Raw genomic sequence first — 27,730 nt, forward strand, 5'->3', positions numbered from 1 at the left:
TTTCAGAAAGTAAAATTATTCACTTAAAAGGTCTTTGTTTATTGTAGTTCTGCTTTGATAATAAGGTAAAACACTTGGTAAAAATTACCTTTGTAAAATTGATGGTAGTGGATTGTTAGCTATAATTAACAAAATATTTGCATATGGCTGATCAGTCCTTCATCATCATTGAATTCTGCTATTTTGTGTGTTGTTGGCTGTGTGTTCGTTTCTTCTCCCACAACAGAAGTTCATTAAGCATATTATTTGAAGCACTAAAATTCAAAATTTGTTCAATGAATTTGCGTATTACAATTCTGTAAGTTAAACTACCCGTTATCACCTAGTGATATTTTTAAAATCAGTAATGCTTAAAGCAGAAGTGCATTTCTGATTATTGTAATTTGCTGTTCTTGTGCTCATAGTAAAATGTTTTTTTATAATTTTTAAATTTTAATCTTTAAAAATATTTTAAAGATATGGTTTTAGGCATTAATCATTTTTGTAACTGGTCGTTGCATGTGAATAATTTCCCGTTTCTTTCTGTTTTCAAATGAACTGTGCAGTGGTCGGTGAAGATGGTAAGCCCGTGTGCTGATCTGTCTGCTGTACTTCTGCTAAGATAGCATGAAAGTAATCTTTTGAAAGTGTTTCCATATCATAACTGCTAAGTCAGGTGCTGAAATGCATCTCCAGACTTTCCACTCTCATACACAGTCATGTTCTTACTCATCCATGCTTAATGTGAGATAATTAGATATGATCCAGCTGCAACTAATTCTGTGATTTTGGAATTTTAAGGTTGACCAGTATTCATCAGCTGGTGATAATGGAAATAAAATAAAATAGCAGCATAAAATAGTTATACAAAAAGAGTACAAAACTTGTTTAAAAGAGAAATATTGAATACTGCAATATTCACTCACTTGAATTTAACCAAACATTTGCAGGGGAGATGATCTTTTATGTTCAGGAGTATTAAAAAGCTTTTATATTTGAAATAAATGAGGCTTTTATAAATTAAAAGCACATCTTAATATTATTATTTTGCAGAATAGATCAGCAAAATTCACATAAGTAAGTGTTCTTCTGATTATTACTGTAGGAAAGGTAGTTTTAACTAATATTTAAGGAGCAATCACACAGAGGATGTGATTATCTTTTTCTTTCCCTGTAGCATGTAAAAGCACCTGAAAAGACTTTTCCCCAGAAAGAAGAGCTCTTGCTTTATTTTGGAAACAACATATCTTGATTATTCATCTTTTATGGTGTCTTGTATTCCCTCCTTAAAAAGTAATTAGATGATGATTTTACAAGTGAAAAAGAACCAGGAAGTTGAGGGGCAAGAAGACCTTAAGAGGGGGACATATCTAGAATATTGGAATTAGCATCTGAGCCTAAGGCTGCTTGTATTAAGATCTTGACAGCTACGTTTCTATCAAATTTCCTCTTGTGAAGAGAAATGTCAAGTTCAGTTTACCTCTGAGGAGGGTTTCTGTAATGGCAAGCAGGTTTCTTGGGCTAAAAATAACTTTCTTATGCAACTAGCACAAAAGTAATGTAACTTTCTCTTATTAATAAGTGTACTGTATTTCCTTCTTAAAAAGTAGTGTAGGTGTCTGTCACCCAAAGGAAGAGTTGGCACAACATATTCACAGGATATGTAAAAATTTCTTCCCATTCCTCATACACACAAGTCCTTCCATTCTTCATATACACAACTAACCCTGGCACAAGCTTAGACTATAACAATAATTGGTCTTAAGTGTAAAAAAAAAAAGGGGGGGGGGTGAGGGGATTATGTATGAAAAGTAACTTTTTTTTCCTCACTGAAGCATTCTTTTTTATAATTAAAAAGGTGATGTAGAATATTTAACCAAGTTTTGACTCACTAAGAAATTTAAGTCATAATTTTGATGGTACAAATTTTGTGCTCTGTCAACTGGTTTTATGCTAGGTAAAAATGTATCACAACTTTGTAAGTCTAATTGAGATTCTTGTAATATGTTCTCTAGCAAGACTGATGAACTTCTGAAAGGGAATTACAATGCTGTTTTGTAATGAAGGTCCAAATTACGGTATTCTTCTTTTGACAGCATCTAAATAGCCATAGAAAACATAATCCTAGGAAAGAATCAATTATGTACACACTATTATTATATACACAACTGAGACTTTTGTTCTGACTGAAATTACTGTTAGTAATTAATTCTGATTTTGCTAAATCTGAATTAAGGGTAGTAGATATAACAGGGAGGTTCATGGCTCAGCTTTTCAGACTAATTATTATTAAGCCTAGAAATTACTAATTATAACCCTGAGACACCTATTGCAGAAGGCAAAATGAACCTTAAATGAGTGACTACAAGCTGGCACCAAAAGCTTGCATTTATTCTGTTGTGGTCTTTTAAAGAGCTGTGCGTCAAGTAGAGAGTTTTTAAGAAGGTCCATCCTGCTTCCAGTGACCGCTGTTCATGTGTGGGTATGTCAGTTCAGCTGTCTCAATGTGTGTGTGCTGTTTCTTTAATAGCATTCATATTTGCAGGGCCCTGCACTAGAAGACTTCAGCCACCTCCCTCCAGAACAAAGGCGCAAGAAACTGCAGCAGAGAATTGATGAACTCAACAGAGAACTACAGAAGGAAACTGACCAAAAGTGAGTGCATTTTTTTTTTTTTTTAGAAGTTCATCATGGGTCTCTCTATGTCCGTTTCAATTGAAGTCCTCTGCTTAAGCCAACAGCTCTCAGACATTAGGAGAGAATATGCTATTACAAGCTATTACAAAGCATTTTTAGTGGATGCTTTGTTTTATGTAGGTTGTTATCATCACCTCCTCCTGCTGCTTCACTATAATACATATTTCGATCCTAATGTTGCATAGGAAACATTGGATCTAAAAGCATGCCGTTAAAGAAAAAAATCACTGCATAGGTCTGTTGAGCAAGAGAGCTGCAGCTTAGTGCACTATGAAAAGAACATAATTAATATTTAGGAAATTGTGTATAACAGTACAGACAACAGTGTTGACAATACATAGAGAAGAGTTGACAGTTGGATTCCTTCCATGCTAAACATGACATGAAAAAGTAAAGCAAAATGTTAAGATGACAGAATGGGAAAAAGAGTTAGGTGTGTTACAGGGAGCTGTAGTTCCTCAGGTCTGTGCTTAGGATCTAGGAACTCTAATCATGGGTCAGGCTCTCATATACCTAAATATTATTTTAGCTTTAATGAACCAGTGCAGATGTTTGTAATTGTATAATTATTGTGGGGTTTTGTATACTGTTAGAGATGCCCTCATCAAGATGAAAGATGTTTATGAAAAAAATCCCCAGATGGGTGATCCAAGCAGTCTGCAACCAAAATTAGCTGAGACAATGAGCAACATGGACCGTCTTCGGATGGAAATACACAAGAATGAGGTGAGAATCTAAAACAATTATTCAGAAAATATAAATGAATGGTAATGGTGTAGTTTGCTTTATGGGTTATAAATGTTGCAGTCGTGAAACTACTTGGTTTATTTTAACAACAAGCTCCCAATACAGTTGTCCCTAGGGTATGCTATTTTCAGGTATGTTAGTCTAGCTAGAATAAGGGTATACTTTATTAAAGATGCAAACTGTTATGAAGAGTTTATTAATTACTTATTCTGCAATTCATAGGAGATTAAAGGTTTTTTTTCCTTACTACCTAACTCAAGTATGGAGCATAGGCTAAGCAGAGAGGATTAGATTAATACTTCATATGGAAATAATTACAAGATTTCATGTGTGAATGCAGTTTCTTTGTGGCTGTGTGCTGACAACTAAACAGTGTGCAGTTAAGTGCATTTTTGAAATGGTTCTTGCTGGTTTAGAATCAACTTTTGTCTTGAAACCAGTATTTGTCTTTTTTTTTTTTTCCCCCCCAGGCCTGGCTCTCTGAAGTTGAAGGTAAAGTAGCAGCCAGAAGTGACAGGCGGCACAGCAGTGATATCAACCACCTCGTAACACAGGGCAGAGAGAGGTCATTATTCTATCTCTACTGCTTTCTTATCTTATGCTAGAATCAATACATTTGTCTGATAGTTAAGAGAAGGTGATGGTTATTCCTTATCCTCTGAAAGTTTATTTTTCTAGAGGAAAATCTGACTGGTTCTGAGCACTAGAGCTCACTTCACATCATTACAGTAGCACAGAAAAATTGAGTCTAATGAAAACAACCACTCATTAAATACCAGTGTCTCTTAAAGTGAACTCTTTCCATTCCATAAGGCTCATCAGTTTTCCGTGTTTTGTAGAGACAGGTATGTCAAAGTTATGTGTTTTTGTAGCAGAATTCAGTCCAAAACCTTTGTTAGATCAAAACATTTTCAGAAAATCACCTCCAGGAGCAAATATAAACACTGTTAACAGGCCTTCCCAGAACAATATGGTCTTACCCTTCTGTGATGCAGGTTCGGTGTTTCAGAACTAAAAACTCCGAAGAATCCTCACATTCCAATCATTATATTACAGCCCTGAAGGGAGTTACACGGATGATGCAAATCAGGAAGGTCGAGGCCCACCACAGCAGCATGCACATCCAAATGAATTTGATGATGAGTTTGAAGATGATGATCCATTACCAGCTATAGGACATTGCAAGGCAATATATCCCTTTGATGGTAAGGTTGACAACATACACTATGATTCCTTCAGTAAAATGTATGGATTTCTTTTGTTACAGAGAAGAGGTAAAATGATTTAAAGTAAATTAAGTTTTATGAGTAACTAGTTGCTTATAAGATCTGTGGAAATATTTTGTAAGCAAGCTTAATTCATACGCAGTACTTTTCTGCTGTTTTAACATAAATATTAGCACAGCTACTGGCAAATATTCAGCTTTACAAATAAGACGAGGTTTTCATCTGCAAGCCTGTTTGACCATATGTTCTCTTGCACAGATTTTTTGATACTTCCTGTTTATATATAATCTGTAAACTATGGTCTGGAAAAAAGACTTGAAATTCTGTCTGCACATTAAGACTTCTTTGCCTTTTGTTTTCCCAGGTCATAACGAAGGCACTCTAGCAATGAAAGAAGGGGAAATTTTATACATTATTGAGGAGGACAAAGGAGATGGGTGGACAAGAGCTCGGAGACAAAATGGAGAGGAAGGCTATGTACCAACGTCATATATAGATGTAACGCTAGAGAAAAACAGCAAAGGTGCAGTAACCTATATCTAACAGTAAACTGGCAGCTTACAAGTATACATTCCCCGGGGAAAATAGTGGACAAATAGTAAGTCACACAGGTTCATGGAAAGCATTAGAATAACAGAAGTGAGGAGGGGCCTGTTGTTTGCAATGTGAGTTTGCCACAGCATTTTCATATATGACAGCATTAAATTGGTCTCCAGTTTTGGCCAGTGTTTTCTACTTTGTTTCACTGTTCCTGCTCTACAGAGAACTAAATCCAATTCAACTATTAAATGGAGAAAGACCAGGATTCCTGCTTGTTCTACACAATACTTTGGTTTTATAGAAAACTGAAATTTAAGTTTTAAAGACTTCTAAGATGTGCTGTTCCCATTTCTTAATTTAAACTATATATTTAAACCAGAGGTTTTTTTCCTCTAATAACTAACTGAACTTGGTTACTGAAAATTATTAATTTCCTTCCTTAGCAAATACTTGGCAACTTTCACCTCTTAAACAGGAAAATTTTTTCTGATTCTAAAAGCTCAACAGAGCTACTCAGGAAGAAACAGTATGATTAAAAGGACAGAAAGTCCACTGACCTGTGTTTCTCCTTCCCTTTCTGTGGTTGTAAAGTAAAATGTTGTGTACAGAACACAACTTAATGATTTTAACTCTAGATACCTTAAACCTAAAGAAACCCCACCAAAACTGAAACACTACCAAAAAATCAAACAAGCCAACACTTGTAATTGTTGATGATGTTTCACTGAATTTTAAGCTCTCTGCTCCGGAAAAGGGAATGATTTTATGTTCTTAAGTTGTGCCTATAAGCTAAGTCTTTGAATTGCATAATGTTTAGTTTGAAATCAAGCTCTTGAATGTACAGTAATTAATTCCCTCACTGTTAATCACTGAGGTTTGGAAACTGCATTGCACTACTTGATTACTAGAGAAAAAAAAAGAAAAAGAAACTAAGCTAAAAACTAAAAGCTTGTATTTGTAATGTTGATTTGTGGAAATAATACAAGGCTAATGAATAGCCACTGAGAATGGCCTGTTAGATCTGAGCACACTTCTCTGTCTTCTAAAGGCCTTCAGTAACTTTGTTCTTTTCTTTTTCCTCTTGGACTGCAGGTTCCTGAAGCGGGTTTCTGAGAAAATGGGCGAGATCTTGAAGGAGGTTACATGCAGCTGCTTGGGGCGGGGGGTGGGGGGGGAAGGTATTAGACTGGGAGGCCCATTAAACAAGGGGAAAAGCTAGTTGCATGAATGCATGCAGACATACATTTAGTCACTAACATTCTTAGCATTTCCATACATAATTAAGGATGCATTACAAATTCTTAAATTCGTGCAGGAAAATAGCATTTCTTTACCAGAGTAAAAAGGCAACTGCTCCTAAATTTTTTTGTTTTCGTTGTCATAGGTGGTCCGAAGGGCACAAACTAGATTTTAGCTTGTGCAACATTTTGGTCATCTCATTTATACTTTTTTCCAACTCATGTAATTGACAGTCATTTAGAACCATGTCAGTTACCAGTCTGCCTGTGCCACCTCCATGCTCGCCCTTAACCTCCTCTTGCATGCCTAGGACAGTCGGGCATGTCTGTGTAACACTTTTTTGACATCATTGCTTTTCTTATTTTGTAACAAATCATTCTGTTTAAATATCTTCAGCACTAGAATTTTATCCCAGTATCCATGTATGCTGCTATAACTTTTCCACTGCAACCATCATTACATTCCAGTTTTTGGCATAACTGATAAGAGATGAAATATTTATGTTGATTTGGGGAAATAATACATCTCAGCTCTACTCTACAATCCAGTCAAGAGAAACTCCTAGACCTGTAGTCCATCTTCAGCACTTCAGTAACCTACTGTGCGCACTGAAAACCTGGAACACCACCAGAGATTCACCACTGCAAGCTAATGACTGTTTTCAGAAGTCGACTGCTTGCCATTCAAATGCTGCCTTAAACTAGAGTGCCTAAATCTGTTGTTTGCCAACACTACCACTTACAGTATCTCACAAAGGGCTTTGTGTCTCAGCTCTTTCCACAGTGCTGCAGCTGCTGAGGTAGCCACGGTAGGTGTTTTCTAGAGTTCTACATTACAGGATACATGGTGCATCATGACTTTTATACATTGGGACGCATATCTCTTAATTTGACTTTAATATTTTAAAAAATATTTTTATGGAACCTTTTAGTTTTTGACTATGAAGTTCCCATTTTAATTACTGCAGTGCTAGTCTGTTTCCAGGTGATGCTTCATTGTATGGACCTGTTGAAATTTGAGTGATACTTTGTAATGATCTATGTGCACTTTTACTTGTAAACAATTGAAATTTGGATATGTTTATACGTGTAAATATAGTTGTCTGCAGTGCCCCTATTGCTTATGTTGTCTTGCCTCCCATTTGTGGTTCTATTAATAACTACATCATATCTGATCTATTAGGGTGATAAGAATTAGACTAGCAATGTTGGGCAGGGGTGGGAGGGATACTTGCATCAAACAAAGCTTGTCAGCCCAGCCAACTGCTGTTTGGGGAAATGAAATAATAATCAAAACATCCTGTTTTCCTGGGGTCTGAAGCAATATTTGGATGCAGCAGTGCTGGATTCTTTTTAATTTCAGTGTTATTAGGAACTGTACTATGAGTAAAACTGAATTTGAGTGACTTGTGTAGAGGTTTATTCCTTTTGTTATGTATACCACTATTACACAGCTTGACCTAGTGTATTATGGGGGCTATTAAACTCTAAAGTTTAGATTTTTGGAGCTTGTATACAGGGTTATTTATATAATAATGTGACAATACTCAATACTGACAAAACTACTTAAGTAGTTTTTGTTTTTGTTTTGTTTTAATTAGTGCTTTTTTATTTTAAAGCTAGAAGTTGGAAATGTGATCTGTGTATTTTCTGCTAAAGGGCCTGTGGTTTGTTTGCCTGGCTAACAGCCTTGCAGGTCAGTAATAACACTTCCTGGTAAAGGACTGAATGTTCTTTTCATGCTACTGTTTGTTTTTCTAAAACCAGGATTTGCTTCCTTTGGAGGCAGGTTGCTTTCATGAGGGATAGTGCAACTTGTTATGAGGGTTATTAAGCATAGGAAAAAAGACATCTGTCCTTGCGTAGCTAGTTATAAATCACTTATTCTAAAATTTTGAACGTGAATTGTCTTAATGAATCTTACATTTTCTAGTAATTTTTCATCTTTTTTTTTTGTGCACATGTTGATTTCTTAAATGTTAAATGCTCTGTTTTAAAATAGTGTTCTCTGTTGAGAATATTTTCATGGAATAAAAAATCTTTTCATGGTCTAAATAATTAGTTTCAACCTTTTTTCTTCTATTAAGATTGACAGGGAGACTTAGAGCATCCCGGCCTAAACAGGAAGTTTGTAACCTGCTGTTGTGGTTCTAGAACCTTGGCACTGATTACAGATGGTGGGAACAGAATGCTGCCCTTTTGGTATTGGTCATTTTTCTGGTTAGCCTACTCACTATTCCGGCACTTTCAAATGCTGTAACATCTCACTCCAGAAGCAGGCATAATGACAAACAGTAAATTCAACACTAACCATAGTTCTTGCCTAAATATTTGTACAACTTCTGAGAACACTGAATCTGTATTTGACGAAGTAGAATTTGCTGCTAAAGCATTTTTTATGTAAACATCATACACCCTGATTATCTATGAAAAGTGCTAACAACTTACCTTTTACTGTCATCCAAGAAAAAATGTAAGTACTGCTTATCAAAATGATTCACATTCATAGATGATGAAGCAAGTTTACCATATACATACACCCACATTTAGTCGTATTGGAAAGCATTTTAATCATCTGGATTATTTGTTCTCACCATTTCATCATTCATTTCCTGGCAGCATAGCTGTTGTACAGGCTCCAGTAAAAGCCAAAGTCCTACAGATTGTCTTAAAAAAAAACACTTTAAGTTGTCCCATCACATACACAACTAATTTTCTACTTTCATAGGTAATGTGAAATTTAAGCCTTCTTTTGCAGTCACAGATCATTTCTTCAACCACAGTATGCAAATAATTTTGCATAAAGATAGACTTTAATTCACAATTCTGTACATGGTGTTTTGTACTCAGTTAAGGAATATTATACAACTGAAATTTTCTGCAGTGTCACATAGTTAATCTATCACTTCATTTACACTATTTATTTGCTTCATTTTAATATCATTAAGAGGCTGATGCCCCTCATTGTAGACATTATGAAAACATTGCAACACTAGAGAAATACGGAAAGCTGTAAAACTATCTTACAGGGATAACCTACCTGTTTAAAAAGATTATTAAATGACTTGGTGCCACAGTAAATAAATAATTTGTTTTAGAAATCAGTAGTTTTAAAACAAGTGTGCATTGTGCAGTTAAAAGTTCTAAACATCTTGTGAAATGCAAGAAGTTTGTGCAGTATCAATTTACCAAAAGAAAACTATGGTTATTTCAAGTATATCACTTAATAGTGTTTAGAGTCTTAGATATGTAATTGTTCCACCTGCTTCACCAGAGGAGGTTCCAGTTTTCGGGAAAGTGCAGTTAAAATCTGGCTGAATTTCTCATATCTTTCATTTTGATTAATTTGTGCTCCTTTGCTGCCCCAGAGCAATCTCATCTGAAATTCTGTCTTGAAGATTTCACTCATCTCTTCATCTGGTTGGAAGCCTAGTAAGTAAAAAAAAAATCCCACAGTATCACCATCAAGCAAGTTTTTTTTTTACTTCGAAAAAAATGGCTTTTAAATTGCATTCCCTCCAATTAAGATAAGCTTTAGTGCACTGGTTTCTTTTGCACAATTCTTTTAACAAGCTAGAAGACTGGTGAAACTCTTTTCCTTTTGTCATATTCCAGTACCATTCAACTACTGGGATAGGCTTTCCTAGACCAACTGTTATGGTCTAGAATAGTCGTCATAGCCTGTATATAATTGTCATTATAATCATAGCCTGTAATTACTGATGTCTACCTGCTGCCTGCAGAAGTACTTACATGTCTTCCCCTTCTCAACTTTTTCACTGCAAGTTTAAATTACAGTCATATTACTAACACATTGCTGCTTTCTGGCTGCAAACAGTCAAGATCTTGGTGTTGTATCTTGGTCTGCTGGTAAAGAATTTTACTGTGGTGATTTATTTGCAAAGATAGGAGTAGGAATTTTAATTGTACAAAAGGCAATGTTATCCTCTGTCCTTCCTGTACTTACATTCAGTTGCTAGAAGATTGAGCATATTAAGTCCTGAGACCTTGGAGAACATTTAGCAGAAATGTATACTGTATTGCTTATTGTAGAACTATAGTGATGACTAACTTGCTGTCTGTTTTTAAACAGTATCCATGGTATCCCTAGCCTACGTTTCCCGCAGCACATTTGCTACCATCTCAGCTTCCATGAAAGCTGAGATTTTATTGCAGTAACTTCTATTGTCACTTAAGCTAAGATCTTATTCTTCAGACATAACCCACACATTCTGTTAACGTGCAGAAGCATCTCCTGCTGGTGCTCCCTACCTTCCAGCATACGTTCTGCGGTCAAGCTGTACATTTCTGCGTTCTGTGCTATTTGTCGAGCTGTGATCAAGTGCTTGAGCATTATTTCACAGCTTTGGTCACTGCTTTCCCATAGGTCCATCCCTTCAAAAATGACAGCTTGTCGCTCCATTAAGGTAACAAGAGGCATCAAGAGTGGCACTGTTACGTTGTTCTGTGGAGAACTGATCATCTCTGGAATACAGAGTAACATACCATATCATCAGACATTGTAAAAGTGCTAACTGAAGAAGGTGGTATAATTGCAATATTCTTTTCAAAGTCAGAAACTGGTATTTGTCTCCTACTTTTCCTATTAGCACCTCACCTCAGATGCACCTGTCCTACAAGTTTCCAGTAAGTTGCTGGGGTTGGGGAAGATAGCCAGGATAAATTAAGTGTTGGAGAACTGTAATTGCTACAGGAGAAGGCTCTGCTGAAATATTGGTGGCACAGAGATTTTAAACGTGTTTAGCCACAACACAGGCTGTGGGAGCAGGAAGTATTCCTTCTCTAACCATTCTCGTAGCCACAGAAATGTTCAGAGAAATATTACCTCCCCCTTACACCCCTATGGAGACTAGGGCTGAAAAAAACCAAAACAAACAAACAAAAAGACTGATGCAGGAGCAGTTGATGTGATCAGAGGAATTATCTGACTAACCCATTCTTTGTATTTCAGAATTCATCTTCTGATCCTATAGGCAAAGCTTATAAAAAGCAAAAGCTGCCAGAAAAAACCTTTATCTTCCCTGTATAGGATGAGGGAGATTTTTGTCCCGTCTTTGAAGCAAGATGCTGCAGAGTCATTCCTCTCAGTTTCTGCTCTGCTGCATCTTCCACAGAGGTGGGCATGGGGTTGAGCAGACATGTTACATTCACACAATGCTACATTCTACATGGATGCAGGCATACAAGCACATGCTCTTGTGTGGCTGGCAGACTGTTTCCTTCTATTTCATTGTTTCATTCTATTTCATTAATCTACATTGTATAAGGTCATGTAGTCAATTTATGATACATGGTTATGAAACAGCAGTTGCCTCAGGTCCCTCCACCTGCAAGTGGTAGTGGGGAGAGGTAAAAATCTAAACAGAAAACAGTATCATTCTTGCTCACTCTTCCACTCACCTTGTCCTTCATGCAAAGCTTTGCTAAACGGCTTCAGCTGCTTTTCATACATAATGGCAGTCTGAGTATAATGATGTCTTAAAGAGGTCCAGGTTTGTTCTAACCTAGTGACCTGTTCAAATGAAATAGGAATATCCATTTTTTTACTTCAGTAATTCACAGAAGAAACACTGCTACTGTGTAAATTAGTTAAAATGAACCAACAAACAACTCCATGTTTTGGAACATAAAGTGAAAGCAGATTTTTACCTGTGGCATTTCCAGTGCTTTCATAATGGCAGAAAACGCATACAAATCCCCCAGCGAGTCCTTCAGCTCCACTGCGACTTGGATGATCCTGTTTAATGTTGCGGCTCTGTCTTCTAGATTTCCTGTGCAACCCAAGATATCCACAGCTATTCCTATTGCCATAGTATTATGCCTGCAAGTGAAACAATTTGTACTGCTAGTTATTAATTAGTAAAATAATAATACATTATGCTATACATTAATTCAGAGAAGATCAATTCAAAGGTTTATTTCAACATTTTGTACCTAGCAAACATTCTCATTTGCTCTTCTTAAAAATATCTTTGTACCAAGAGCAGCAGTGCCATTACACAGAATATATGTTTTTCCAAAATTATGTTCTAATACATTCTCCTAAGATACTAATTACTATTGTGCAGCCAGATCTCTTGTGGTACTCTGTTCAAGGAAGGTAAAACCTGGTTAATGGCCTGCCAGTGTTGTAGGATAGTAGTTGTGAAGTCCACTCAACAGTAAGCACAGATCATGACTGACTGCCTGAACTAGCCAAATGCGTTACTTTTAATTTCACTCCACACTTGAGTATGTCAAGCACACTTTATAGCATGCTAGCTGGCTGGCTATCCCTCACGTTTTGAACACAAAGTTCTGCTTTTTCAGTTCAGTCATGCGATGAATGACTGAACCCTGTAGAAAACAGCTCCACCCAGTTCCTGTTGTCCTCCACACAAATCTTGGGATCTTCCCCCTAAATTTCAGCAGCTGAACTACTGAAATCTGAATCAGAGAAACTAGATCAGGATAGAAGATGCTAATTATTACGCCTTAACTTGTGCAGAGGCTTTACAGAAAACTGCTGATCTCTGGTGGCTTTTTTTTTTGGATTGTTTTTGTGTTTTACTTTAAGGGCAGTTCTTCTGCCCTTTTCCCCAGTTGCAGAAGAATATTATCTTCATTCTATACCACAAACACATGCTCAGATAGAACATAGGTCCTCTGAACTTTACCTAAAATCCAAGTGCTTAAATGAGAGCTGAAGATGTTCAGTAAATCTAGGACCCTGCTTTCCATACCATTTGCCTTTCCCTATATTACCAGGATGGAGTTGCCCTATGATCTCAAGGAATTTATTTTTGCCAAAGAAGTGATAAAATATCTCACTAAATTATCTTCTGTACACATGAATTTAGAAAACCTTGCAAGAGTGCATTCTTTGAGGAGATGTTGAGTGCAAAGCAGCAATGCCTTCAACTTCATAGGCCCTGTGTAACAGGAACATTTACCTTTCAATTAGGTCCAGGCGCAGTTGGTGTCCGTAAGGCAGGGTAATCAGTTCAAGACCAGAGTTCACTCCCATAAGCCTCCTTATTTCTTCAGAAACTCCCAATATCCTTGCCACCTGACAAGTGCAAAAATTTGTGTTTTAGTTTTGAAACTTTTTTTAAAATAACAACAACAGAACTACCACAAACCTGCCCACAAAGAGGCACTCCAGGCTAGAGCAGGACACACACAGCTGAGTGTATAATGTTAGAATAGTCATCTAAGAACAACTTAATTAACTTACGGACAGTTGGTGCATCATATAAGAAGGCCTTTTTTCATCACAAAACTAAAAACGTGTGACCTAAATGCTGTAATTTATGTCTTTCACACCCAGTAAAAATTTTGTATGCAAGCTCCAGGAAATGTGGTGCTCTCTTGTCCTGATGCTTAATCAACATGGTACTGCTTTTTGGCCTTAAAGTACCTGCACATTACACAGTGTGCTTTGCTCTCGTCATTTCTAAAAATACAGCATTGCAGAGAATTGTTGAGTTCACACTAGAGGGTTCTCATAAGGATTAATCAGTAAAAGGACTTTTGGGAGGACACAACATTGAGTGCCTAATGAAGTCAGTATGGAAAGCTGCCACCCTCACCAATTTGTCCTTGCTTTCTAAACAGACAGCATTAGTTACTGGTTATATCTGTAACAATTAGATATGATAATTACAGGCAAAACTAAATTAATATAATGAGAGATTATCTGCTGGATTAAGGGCTGTACATCGACACATTTACAGACCTATCTGCCTGTTATTTCTGATACATCCATCACCAGGCTTTCTTGGTTATGAAAAGATGAAAGCAATCTGTCACAACAAGCCTTGCTGGTGCAAAATCTAGCACTGTTGAGAAACCTGTTTCTCTCCTAGAGAAGCAGGAGTGTGATACAAAGCCCTTGGATACACCCTGATTGCAACTACTTCACAAAGATCCCTCCTCAGGCATCCAGGTGGCAGACATTCACTGCATCACTAAATGAATGGGTGCTTCTTTCACAAATGAAATTTTCTATATACATATGATATATATATAATATATATATATAAATGCCATTATTGAAGAGGAAAACTGAGCTCCTGGTACCACAAGGAGGACTACAAATCTCAGCCTTATCACAGATCTCAGTACAAAGCATTCATTTTGGCCCAGTTCGCATGCCAATCTCATTGTATCATACTGCTCTTATCAGTGCAATAGTATGCAACAAGTCACCAGTGAATAAGTCACTGGCTCTCAGCTCCACGAGAAGACGACAAAATACAGACTTCTCTCTACCTGTCCCAGCTAGTTACTGTTCCTGCTCTAAAATACAAAAATCTGGATCTTTAAGACACTCCAGTGCCTCTTAACTAATTGTACAGGCTCCCACACTACCTACAGGCTAGTTTCCTTGGCCCCATTCCAAAGTTTACACATTTTAAAATAAGGAGATGGTTACTGGAGGAAGGCTGCAAACCCATAGGCTCCCCCTTCGTACATGAGCATCCTGGAGAGCTGCTGTCCTGCTCTAAGCTAACATGCCCCTACACCAAGTTTTTCTGAGTCACCATGTGTCTGAAGCCTCATGTAGCAGCAGCCAACGCTAAATGAGAATCAGATCCACAGCAATTGACAGGAGATTAACGAGATGTATGGAGCACTGAGAATTTGAGTCTAAAGTCAAAGCTGCTGGAAGGCACCTGTAATCCAAAGGACTTTTTGGCCTTGTTCTTCAAATGGAAAAACAAATCCTACCCTAAAAAATCCTGTAAGCAAGTCAACAAATTTATTACACGAGCTGCAAATCTACACATTAATCTTTTCAAATCAATGTTTGGAAAGTCTAAGCTCATACAATATAAAATATAATGAAAAAAATCTTTCTAAAATTACTTTTTTTTTTTCTTTTTTTACCTTGCAGTCCATCCTAAGAATATGCTGTGCAATAACCTTTGGATTGTTCTTGGTGAAAAGCTCCTTCACTCTTCTTAACATTGCTGTTTCCAATGGCTTGTTTTCAGGAGGAAGTAGTTTGGATTCAAAATCATTTGGTTTAAAACTAGACACTGTCTCAAAAAGAGGTGCAGAAAACATGCTGTTGTCTTCAGCCATCTCAGTTGAATCTTCTGAACAATCTGCAGAGTTCATTGTAGGGTCATCATCCAGGATCAGATAACTTGTTTCAGAGTTCCTGAATGAGTGTGTTCCCTTCTCCTTTCGTGCCAGATGCTCCACATAGCTGTTTTTCTGACACAAATGTTTTGTTGCTGGAGGATCTCTGGCAGGACTTAGTTCACAATAGTGTCCATCTGAACTGTGGGAAGCCACAGGAGAATCTGGGGCCTTTAGCAGGGATGCTTTGCTGGGTTTCGGTGGAGGCTTTGGACAGAGCTGACTGTCTGATCCTCTAAGAGCTTCCCCTACCTGTGTCTCAGAGGTGACTTTCTGAACACCTGTTGGGCTTAGAGAAGGTTCACTGCCTGTTCTAAATGCAGGAGAGCTTGGACAGGAGTCTGCATCTGCTTCAGGTAATTGAGAAGGATGTCTTGAACCTGCAGAAGAAAACAGAAAGAAAAAAGAAGTTACTATTTTTATGGTACAGTGACTTAGAAGGCCAAAACATATACAATTCCTGAGGAAATCGCCCGCTCATGTAAATTATTCACTGATTAAATGTATGTGAAATTGTATTTTGAGGAAAGAGCTAGCCAGCAAATTCCATTCAGTTGCTGATCCTCCCAAAATCCCAAATACACAGAACAGCTGCACTATAATGTTATTCTGTGGTAATGCTGACAATAACTCTAGTCCCTGCTGCATACATGGGCTATAATGTCAGAGCTGGAGAGCCTCCATGGCTTAGAATAAGAGGTTTCTATGTAACTTGATCTATGCTATAAAAACAGAAACTTCCAGCCATACCACATAAGAGATGAATCATTTCTGAGAATGGTAAGTTTAAGATGAAAGTTTCCCAAAGTCAAGCCTGAGCACGTAGTAAGGTATGGAAGGAATGAATTTCAGGGATGCTCATCTCTTTGCTAAACAGTAGCTGATTTGAAGATCTGAAGAAATAGATTCATATACTTCTGTGTTAAATATTTATGCCTCATACTGTATTCATTGCATACGTAAACCTCAACATCCCATACAAACCTGAACCCTAATTCCCAATCTCAGTTCTCATTGCATTTGCTGGTATCTACAGCTAAGTGGCTTTACTGCTTGTTCCCAAGGAACTGCTCTCAAGGAAACATGGATTTCCATGGAAGTGAATGCTACTTAACAGACCTTTAGAAAGACGTGAGACAATTCTCGTGAAGCACAAGCAAGGACACGAAATACTGTTGAAACAAATATCAATGCCAAGTGTAGCTGTCATTTTTTTGTGTGTGGAAGCCTGCTGAATTGCACACTGAAGTAATGAACTAGCTGGCACGCTGGAAATAAAGAACCTGTTCCTGTACTGAAAGAGCAATCAGTATATTAATTCAGCTTATATAGGCCAATAAGTACTAACTGTATATACAGTACTTAGAACACTCTACAGTCTCACTCTGGTCTGAAGTGTAACAGATCACCTGGGAGCTCACTGCTTGTGTGTGTAAAACGTGTAATTACAAAACATACCAATCAGCAGGTAGCTCTCCGACTGGTGAGTCTTTAAAGGGAATCTTTTCTCCAGAACATGATCCAAGCTAGCTGGCTGGCTACCACTTTTTTCTTTGTTTCTAGGGTAGACAAAAATGCAAACAAAAACATCAATACACACAACACGAATATATCAATATATCCAACAATCTTAATATACCAATCTAACTGACAGAACATAGCCTAATCATGGCTGAGATCATCAGCTTTCTACTTGGGCAACTTGTAAGATCAGAAAGTACTTCATGCTGGTATGGTAGCAATGAAATGGGCCATATACTGTGTGCACTTCCAGCATTTATGAGGGTGTTTCTTTGAATGCTGAGACGTTTTAATGGAACTTTCAATCTGGACACTGAAATTAGTAGCCATTATCCCATACTTGGTATTTTTATTGCAGCAGGAAAATACAGAAATATTTAGTAAAAAGACTAAAATAAATAAAAAGACTTCTCTGAAGCAGCAAGAGCACAATTTTATTTTAACTCTTCAGTTCATACTAGTCTATATTTGCTAAGCAACCGAAGAACATGTTGCACTCCTGTTGTGCTTCCAGAGTCCACATTTACTCTCACCCTGAACTCCAACTGAATTATTCCTTCCCTCTCTCCAAAAAGCATCAATCTACAAATAGAGAACCAGAGACAAAGCCAACCCTCTGGAACTGCACATGAGCATCTTGTTTTTCCATAGATATTTTCAGAATGCAATTATGCACTTATTTTCCATGCCACTAGAATTTCTTAATTTGCTAGGCTAATCACATATTCAAATGGCCTTCAGGAAGCACTGTTTTGTCATTATTCCAATGCAAATAGCAGGGTAAGAGCTACCCTGTAAAACTGGGGCATGTTCTCATCCACGTAAGGACTGCAGAGTGCAGCCTTGTCATAAAGTCATAGCTTCATCCATCTCCATTTATTTTACCTCCACCATGTATTTTATATTTTCTAAAGATCTAGCACAATAACCACCACGTAGAGAACATCTTAACAATTTCAGGAAGTTTCAAATAAAGGCTCTACAGTATCTTTCGCTAAACATCAGCAAACCCTGACACCTAGTCCTTCCATCTACAGTCAGAATGAAACTTAATATCACCTACACTGGAGCTGATGGAGTCACCTCTTTTCACCTTGTAAGGACAGAAAAATTAAAGTACCTCATAAGATTTCCTCTGGGTATGCTCTGCTCCTGCGACTGCATGCTGGATTTACCAAGGCTCAGTCTTTTTGCAGTTTCTGTTTTTCCTTCAGTTATACCTTGCTCTTTTTGACGGACTGGAGTTACGCCATACTTTTCTTCTAGACACCTGAGAGGTACAGTCCTGTTGATAGGCTGAAAAATAATTGCTCCACTCTGCTTTGATATTGGTGTGCGATTCCCAACATAGAATCTAACTAAGCCAGGGATACTGTCAAAACTTTCAAGTTCAAACTGATACTGAACACGGCAGTAGGCTTCATTGAACCTTCGAACTGTTCTGTTGATTTTAAAATGCTGAGAGGTATTTTTCCACTGACAGGTAAGAACAAAGTTCCCAGGACTGGAAAGAGAATCTCTAATGAGAAAATCTCCATCCCTCTGAACTAGGCCTTCTGCCACCTTTAAAGAAAAAGAACACAGAATAAATGATTTACGAATCAGGAAGTCGATCACCAAACAACAAAATATTCTTACACATAGGACTTAATTTAGCTATTCTGGCAGGACAAAGCTAGAAAATATTAAGCAAAGCATAAAGCATGGTAGAAGAACATCTCTGATTCTAAAATTACAAGCTCATCCCACAGTACCTGGAAGGACTCAGTGGAAAATGCCCAGCAGCCAGAAGCATGTATGCAAGCACTTTTGCATGTATAAAATTTCTTCTCATTTGCTAATAGAGTTTAAAGAATCTGAATGTATAGTCACACAAGAATTTAGAAGTCATTACTACAGGACCCCAGGAACTGTCCCTTCATTGTTACCTTAAATGACAAGCTTTCATTTTTTATTCTTCATGAGTGCTGCATAAAACCAGGAAGAGTCAGAAAAACCTGTTTTAAGTTAGTCCTTTGCATTTGATAAACTGTGCATCTAACAGTAAGTTGAAAATGTGGCTGCTGTGCCTGCTCTTGTTATGTACACCGAGGGCAGCAGGCAGCTTGAAGCTTTGGTGAGAGCTGGGTAGGAGAGAAGCCTGCAGGTGGAGCTCCAGGTGCCCTTGCAAGCCAAGCTCCAATACAACGACAGCTTTCACATACTACTAACTACAGTCGATCAAAATGAAGTTACCGAATAGATTTATATTTTTCCCTCCCCAAAATTTGATACACAATAAAGAAAACAAACAACAGCATTTGGTTCAGTACAATGATATCAGTGTGTCTGAACAATATTTGGAGATAGCATTCTGATATAAATTCCATTTCTGTCTTTATTCAGTCCATGAAAATCCTGAAACATATATTCCACCAGTGTCTGCCCTGAATCCTTCATCAACCTCATTTTACACCGAGTGGTGATAAATACAGCTTTCACACTAAGAAGGCATTACATTTCTACTAAATTAACGGAGGTATCACAGATGTGTGTAGTACCTTAGTGCAAAATTCTTTAAAAGCTCAGAGCACTCTTTGCAACACGAAGATGAGAAATCACATACCTGCCGAGGAATACGTCCATGGTACCAGGCATGGCTACGCAAGTCTTCGCTACTTAACTGCAGTTCCTCCTCTAACTCCTTCTTCAGTTTTTCCGGGCTGTTGTCCATAACTTGCCGCTCCTTAGAAAACTGCAATAAAAGATTAAAAGCTTCAGCTGTGCCAAGTTTAGTCATTAACATTTTACCTAGGTTATAACTTCCATCACATGATCTGCACTAACCCACTGGAATGCAGGTGGCTGCTTTTAGCAGGCTGGCCTGGCTTCAATATCTAGGCTGTATTTTGCAAAATCCAGCATTGAGATAACATGATTGTTATACACTGCACAAAACGCAGCAGTGATCTTTCTCTATACCAAGCTAATAATGACACACCTGCAAATCATTTTTCTTACTTTCTCTTCCCAGTAAGAATTTTAATTGTACTTCACTCAAAAAGTGGAGTTGGACCCCAATTCCCTACTTTAATATCCTTTCTCCTTTTCAAATTTCCATTTTAAATCCTGATTCTTTTTTTTTTTTTCATTTTTATATCCTTTTGGCCCATCCAATTAAAAACATTCCATGTTCAATATTTCTGTTGTACTAAAAATAACTTGACTCTACCAAAGTAAATTTTCACCCTTAATGGGCTTACTTCTAAGGGTCACTAAATCTGCACGCCCAAGATGTTTCCCTTCTTAAGGGAAAAAAGCTCTTGTTGTCCCGTAGGCCCAAAAGCACAAGATCTACATGGAGATCTCTCTATCACTACTATAAAACTACTGTAAGATTTTCTAGAAAATTTCCATCTTCATCTCTTGGAGTACAGTTTCCATGCTGGAACGCTCCCATCAGGGCTCATTGGTCCTTCCCATGGATGCAGTGGTACTGCTAGTAAGGTCATGCGCGTATTTTCTCTAGAGATTTGTCAAGTATTCTTTCATAAGCACTTAGTGGAGAAAAAGTTCTTTGGACTTCCCTACATCCTCTCAATGGTTAGGGACTCCCACCCACCTTCGATGTTACTGAAGAGACTTAAGAGTAATTCAGATGGAAAGGACCTGCAAAGATCATCAAGTCCAACTGCCTGAGCACTTCAGGGCTAACCAAAAGTTAAAGCATGCTACTGAGGGTGTTGTCCAAATGCCTCTTGAACCCGGACAGGCGTGGGGAATCCACCACCTAAGAAACCTGTTCTACTGTTCGACCACCCTGATGGTACTGTGTGCAGAACTGCACACAATATTCAAAGTGAGACCACTCCAGCTAAATACAGTGGGAGAATCACCTCTTTTGACCGACTGGCTATGCTGTGCTTAATGCACCCCAAATGCAATTCACCCTCTGGGCTGCCAGGGCACACCGAGAGCTTCAAAAGTCTAAGGTACTCAGCAGAAACATGGCCGGCAACATGCTGCTATGTTGAGCAAAGAATCAGAGTATGCTCCCCATTAAAGGAAATAAATAATAATAATATAATTAAAAAAGAGAGAGTGGCATAGGCATCCAGTGGGAAGGTAGATTAAAATGCAGCAGATTCCCCATGGCATCACACTTTTTATCTTGGCTGTGGATACGAGCTACAGCTTAGATTCCCTTCCCTGACAAACTGATGTAAACATGCAATGTTTCTTAAAAAAGAAATGAGAAAGCCATTGCTCACCTACCAATCCCATTTTTCCCATGAACACTGCTCTCTATAGTGTTTTCCTCTTGGTGTTGAATATTCCTACCACCAGCTGTGGGAGCAGGTGGCATACAGTTAGCACCACTTTCAACAATCCTCCCTGCAATTTTAAGTAGACTGAATTACAACAGTTTACTAGCCAGCAGATTTTTGGAGGAATCATGCCAGAAGAGGCATCCTGCTGCCAAGGCTATTTAAACATGCTGAGAGGCCTGAGAAATTCTGAGATAAATTCTAGTTCACTCTACTTCTCTCTGATTTTCTCAGAGAAAATGATGGCGGATTTTTTTTTTTTAATTACTATTATTATTATTAAGATAAGCTCAAACGAGTGTAGTATCGTACGAAGAAAAAAGACAAAAACAACCTGGTACAGGATCACTTTTCACTAACTTTGCTTCTGTGAACTCTAACAGGGTGGTATTTATCCATGCAAATTTTTAACAAGGAACAAATCCTTTGTGCTCTGGTACAGTCAAGGCCTTTCACCAATTCCTCCCAACCCTTTCAAAGAAGAAAAGTCTGTGCTGGAACAAACCACACCACATGACCTTCACTGCAAGCAATTTTTCAAAAACAAAACAAAACAAAAACACATGGCCAACATCAAGAGATAAAGGTACTGGCTGTAGAATGAGTCACGCAAGACACTGTGGTGAGGATTCAGATATAAAAACCTATCAAAGTATCAAAACATAGTCAAGTAAAGTCAATAATCCCCCCCTCCACTTCAAACTTCTGTGAGCTGTCAAGCTAATGTAGCTAAAAAAAGAACCAGGGGCACATGCCTGCCACCTTTGATTTCCCAACTCAAATGGCTGGCTACTCAGCTGGCTGGCATTGATTCCAGAATTAACAGTTAGCCATTTCACTGCCACATCATACGGAGTTACGGAAAGCATCATAGCATTTACACAAGCTGAGGGGGTAAAGGTAGAGCACGCAAACTTAAGAGTAGAATTTTCAAGAGCACCTGAGCCACCCCATTTCTGAACTGGAGCTGGAGAGAAGCTGGAGCTGAGAGAAGCGGAGCCGCACACACAGCTGCCCCTCGCTGGTAAGCAGTTGCGCATTATGGGGAATCACACGTCCTTAGGAACAGAGACTGTCCTGGTAACCCTACAGCTTATTCTCCTCATTAACAATCGGACAGTTCATGAGCCTGAAATATGGGACCAGACTGAGGTCACGGTGTGGGACTCTGCAACTAAAAGCGACCAGGTTGCGGTGGGATTGCTCGGCACCTGGCGAGCAGTCTCTGAGGCCTTACAGAGCCCTGTGGGGCCCCAGTCAGACACGTGTGGGTTGCCAGGCAGTGAGGGAGCTGCGGGCTCCTTCACTGATCCGACTGCTATGCCATCGGCCCCCCCGCCGGTACTGCCATCGCAGGCCTTGGCTGCTCTGCCCCCTGGTGACCTGGACGTGCCTTTTGACCCAGGCCCTATTGGCCTTGAAAAGGAGCTGGATCTGCTTTTCTTCGATTCGGGAAGAACGGGATACATAAGGCCCAAAGACCGAGTTGCTTGACAACTTAAAGCGAGACATATTGCTCAAAAGGAATGGAAAATGGAGACATGTTTGTAATTAAGAAAAGGAATGGAAAATTGAGACTCGTAAGTCGTGGAATTTAAAGGATTGTTTGTTACCTTTTCTGATTGTACATATGTATAGGCATGCTCGGGTTTAGTATGTCAAGCAATGTTCTGTATATTTAGACTGTTTGATGTTCGTGTGTGCGTGTTGGTGGAGCACAGACTCCCCGCACACCCAGCGCTGTTTACTTGCCTTTTATACCTTTTATAAATATTTCTTTTATAAATATTATTAAATTCAGATTGAGTTGAGACTTCATTTATAACAAGGAAAAGCAGTAGGTTTTTGCATATCAACTGATTGTACTGATATAAATTATCTTAAAAACAAACAAACAAAAAAACAACAAAAAACAGGCAGATCCAAGTTACATCTGAATTTCAAAACCAGCATAGAAACCTAGAATTTCTGGTGGTTGAATGGGTATTTCACTACTCCAGTGAATGTAATGAAACATATAACACTTGAATTACATCTAGCAACACAACATGAAAAGCATGTAAGGAATCTAAACCAACTAAATTGTTAACATTCACAATTACTCGTTAAAAATCACTCCACCACGGTTTATCACTCTGAGCATACTCTGTTGCCAGAGGTCAGACATCTCCTGAGACGAAGGAAATACAGTGAAGTAAACCCTTATGCAGCTCTGAACGTAGTGGAGAGCTCCTGCAGCTAGCACACATCCCAAAATATGCAGGGGGCAAACTGCATAACAGGTAGGCAAGTTTAGTGATACCATGTCTTCCTGGGCAGTATCTTTGTTGGAGAGACTCATTTCTCTTACAAGCTAAGTATGTTCAAAGAAAAGTGTGAATGATAAATTGTCTGTAATCATACCAGCCTATGCCTTTCTATTCTAAGGGCTATATATCCAAGGCCGCCCATCCTGCAAGAATGTCTGCACACACTCAACTTCACATCATGCTCAAAATCTGCTCAGAAATAGCCTACACAATCATGTTAATCTGTAAGCAAGGAAGAGAGTCAGCTTAGAACAGCATAGTTAGCTATTTCAATAGATTTGCATTTTAAAAGAAAAGGTGATTTATTCTGTGCAACGTGATGCAGATACTGCAGCCCCATTTCTCAATAGGTCACAAAACCTGAATGTTAATGGACAGTAATGTCATGATGTACATTTTCACTAACTTCATAGCAATAAACCATTTAGTATTATGTCCTCAGTTGATGTCTTTCTCTAAGACACTTTGTTGGCTCCTTCCCAATGACAGAAAGAAAACTGAATTTGCATTTGAAGCCTGAGAGTGAAGTGGATGGTAAAAAGCAAGTAACAAGAAAAAAGAATCTAGGGCAAAAATTAGACTTAAGTATATTCTGCAACAAAACACAGCTAAGGCAAAATAGGGAAGTTACCAGTATAAGTATGTCAAGACATCCAAATAGTAACAACCCTGTCAGAAGTCTTTGGAACATTTACGCAAATTAAATCAGCAGGTCTCTTTCTATATACAGATGCTTTCATTGACCTACAAAGAGCTCCCTGTAAGAGGTGCTTTCCAGAACTTCTTGTTCACATTTTAGTTGCAATCATTTCAGTCCTGGTGCCAGTTTGAAACATTCCCACCATGCTGTTTTTTTGTTTTGTTTTGTTTTTAAAAACAGATCTCTGTAAGAAAAACAGTAAATATCTCTCAATGCAGTATTATCAACCTTAGTGCAAAAGCCCTCAATCCCACTTACATAGCTGATGGAAAAAACCCAGAGAACTAAGAGCTTGGAGATGGAAAAAAAGTCCAATCAATACAATTATTTTAGTGGTTTTAATAAATGCCGCAGAAGTTGATTATATTACACAAAGTACTTCTACTTCACAGCCATTACATCTGTAAAAGCACAGCCTGCTTTTAGTTAAACAATGTCATCTTGGTGTTTCATAAGGTTTTACATTTTTTCAGGCAAGTATTAGCCCAGAGGACTGAAAACTGTAATATAAAGTTTAAAGAAGTCAAACATAAAAATACAATCTCGTTGCATGTAAATTTAGAGAGGACTTGACCTACCACAATATGCTGTACCTGTGATACTTGTGAACCCATGTAAGGAAACCTATAATAACCTGTTGTTCATGCATCCAAAATGTTATTTCCATTTGAGTAGGGTAGTTGCCAAGGGAAACTTGATATATCAAGCTTGTGTCAATCATCCTAGCTGAATCTCTCTCTCTAGATTAGAATATTTTTTATTTGTGCTGAACTGTATGAGTTTGGAGGTAAACAAAAGTCCCACAGTTATTTCTGTTCCCTAGTGGCACTGGATTCTTTCTCCAATTCCTATCTGCATCAACGCCAATGACATACATGTAATATATCAGGGGACTACTGAAGTAGCTGAGAGGAGAAATCACATGGCTTTCTACATATATCCCTGAAGTTGTACTTTATGCATTCAGCTTTCATGGATTACCTCGATTAAAACCAAATGACAAACAAACATAATGTGAGTAGGGGATGGCCTAGACAGAAAGAAAACGTCTTGATTTCTGACGTGATTAAGAGTTGTTTTCATTTATTTTTAAACAGTTTTAATTATGGAAGGAAGAACTTTACTACCTAGACAATTTGAAAGTGGTTTAAAATCTGTCATTTTGGATCTGCATCATGTATTTCATTTCTGATAACAAGGTATTTCACATAACCCCTCCTTGTATCCTCCTGGCAAAGCATTATTTAGCCAAAGCACAGCCAAGGACTGTTACAGATACCTTACCAACGGTGGCTGCATTTTCATCCAAACTCAATTATTTCCTGGTGCTTTGCACAGCTCTGCCAGCTGGTGTTTAAAGTAGCCCAACAGGCAGCCTTGGAAGCACATGATTTTCAGTTGCCTTGAAGGTTTTGAAAACAAACAAGAAAAGCAGGAGCAGAGAGAAAGAAAAAGGAGGGATAAGTGAGAACAGCTCTGTGGAAATGACAGCATGACCTGATTGAGGAAGTAAGTCAAGCCAGCACCTTTACTAAACTTTTAATAAATATACTAGATCTTTCTCAAAACAGATCTATGATAGGTTTCTCCCAAACACATCTTTTCTCCAACACTGGAGGCCTGCTACTTTTGCTTAAGAGCACCATGAAGTCTGATCTACAACTTCCTCTTGTAATATCTAAAAAAATAAAACTAAAAATTCACTTTCAAAGAAGGGAAATTTTAAAGAAATTCCAATTCTGAATTAAAACATACGTCACTGCAGAAATTCCTGAAGTCTCTAACCCTGGACTCTTGTGATCTTGATCAGACTGCATGTCTGGCATTACAAGCATTTTAAAATATGCAGTTATATACATTTATAAGATGTTTGATTTTATTTAAAAGTACAATGTATCTTATTTAATTTAAAACTCTACTAACCAGCCACAAGAAACAGCAGAGTTGAACCTGGCATTTAGAAGAATACCCATGCAGAACCACTCTCAATCTTTGCTTAAAAACAGTCTTGTTGGTCCTTATCTTTTCCTGGCCAGTGATTTATTATTTTGTACAAGAGCTTACAAAGGGACGAGAATACAAAGATAAAGTTATTTCACAAATATTTTTTGAGAAAGTACTAACAGAAAGAAGGTAGTTTTCAATTCAGGAAAACATTTTCCAATTAACTTGGACATTTTGAACGACAGCTGTGGCAATGTTCTTCACAGGGGCAGTTTTCTCTAACCTTCCAGACTGCAGAAAGTTCATGCAGGACTATAACAAGTGCTACGTTAAGTAATGGGAGGTGCAAAACAGACGATGAAGGTCTCCTTGACTGTCAGTTTCTGCAGGATTTAATTTTTATATTCTAGTGTCTTAACTGGTTGAGACACAGGCACAGCAAAAGTTTATGTATTATTTGTTCTAAGACATCCAAGAGAAGTCTAGAACTAACCAGAGCCCTGAATTAATATAGGAGAATGGCAGCTTTGAAACCACAACATTTTTGCGTGGTTGTTTAGATACAAGCTGAGAACTTTTGAGGTTACTGAGGAAGATATAAAAAAAACACCATGACAGTTTCCATTATAACTGCAGTGGCTCTTTAACATCAAATAAACTCCATCCTGTGCATGTCCTCAGTCTGCCATTATAAACAGCATAATGTAACCTGCCTGACATTCACAGAAAGTAGCCATTCTTTCTTAACTAGTAAACAAGGTATTTGTTTGGGAGGAGGGCAATAAAAAAGGCTTTTATTACAGGCTTTTAATTCACTCTAATGTCAACTGAAGGCAAGAGAAAGAATTTCAGGGGACCCTGGATCTACCTTCCACTACAAAACTACATTGATAAAAACTCCTTAATTTTCTAGGTGACCATATTCAGAGCTAGGAGGACAGCTTCATTTCCAGAACATGGATCCTGAGAAATCCTGAGTTTAGATTTAGTCAAATCCTAATCTCATCACTCAGTAGCGCTGGGGATTTTTCCACTAAATCTAAAGGGTTTTAGAAGTTGATTACTTCTTTTGTTTTAATCTGAAAAATACCTAAACAAAATGTACTATCAAGAAGTTAAATGCTGGAGAATGTTCCCATAGCAGTGAACAAGAATCCCTTACAGAGAAACAATGGTCCCTTTACTATCTATATATGTATGAAAGAGAGTATATTGCAGTGAAAAATGGAAAAAAGAGACACACTGTAAGACTCACCAAAAACTCAAACCCTATGGCAAAACAGTGAGGAGTCCAGGCAGCTACACAAAGTTTCATGCCATTTTGATAAGTCAGTCTTTCCCATCTGGCCCTCTACAACATCCACAAATTTAA

At 38.0% G+C, this 27,730-nt stretch overlaps 2 protein-coding genes across 12 annotated transcripts in view; one reads left to right on the forward strand and one right to left on the reverse strand.

Annotated features, from left to right (window-relative positions):
• Positions 1-8,485, forward strand: part of FNBP1L (formin binding protein 1 like) — a 51,448-nt gene extending 42,963 nt beyond the window's left edge. Inside the window, exons 11-17 of one of the 4 annotated variants that reach the window (XM_027462625.3) lie at positions 546-560; positions 2,525-2,634; positions 3,270-3,402; positions 3,894-3,988; positions 4,480-4,628; positions 5,014-5,172; positions 6,282-8,485. In XM_027462625.3, coding sequence (XP_027318426.1) covers positions 546-560; positions 2,525-2,634; positions 3,270-3,402; positions 3,894-3,988; positions 4,480-4,628; positions 5,014-5,172; positions 6,282-6,289 — 669 coding nt within the window. In that variant the 3' untranslated portion in view covers positions 6,290-8,485. Of the gene's footprint in view, positions 1-545; positions 561-2,524; positions 2,635-3,269; positions 3,403-3,893; positions 3,989-4,479; positions 4,629-5,013 lie in introns of all 4 variants that reach the window. The other 3 variants (XM_027462624.3, XM_072041842.1, XM_027462627.3) reach the window with 3 other exon arrangements.
• Positions 8,486-9,218: 733 nt separating this feature from the next.
• BCAR3 (BCAR3 adaptor protein, NSP family member) overlaps positions 9,219-27,730 on the reverse strand; it is a 97,349-nt gene continuing 78,837 nt past the window's right edge. For all 8 annotated transcript variants that reach the window (XM_005026553.6, XM_072041838.1, XM_072041837.1 and 5 more), the window contains 9 exons: positions 19,704-19,832; positions 18,219-18,661; positions 17,036-17,136; positions 15,320-15,957; positions 13,381-13,496; positions 12,098-12,269; positions 11,849-11,960; positions 10,700-10,912; positions 9,219-9,856 (listed from right to left, as the gene is read on the reverse strand). In XM_005026553.6, coding sequence (XP_005026610.4) covers positions 9,669-9,856; positions 10,700-10,912; positions 11,849-11,960; positions 12,098-12,269; positions 13,381-13,496; positions 15,320-15,957; positions 17,036-17,136; positions 18,219-18,661; positions 19,704-19,832 — 2,112 coding nt within the window. In that variant the 3' untranslated portion in view covers positions 9,219-9,668. The remainder of the gene's footprint in view (positions 9,857-10,699; positions 10,913-11,848; positions 11,961-12,097; positions 12,270-13,380; positions 13,497-15,319; positions 15,958-17,035; positions 17,137-18,218; positions 18,662-19,703; positions 19,833-27,730) is intronic.

This window comes from Anas platyrhynchos, chromosome 8 (assembly GCF_047663525.1).
Source record: "Anas platyrhynchos isolate ZD024472 breed Pekin duck chromosome 8, IASCAAS_PekinDuck_T2T, whole genome shotgun sequence".
NCBI lineage: Eukaryota > Metazoa > Chordata > Aves > Anseriformes > Anatidae > Anas > Anas platyrhynchos.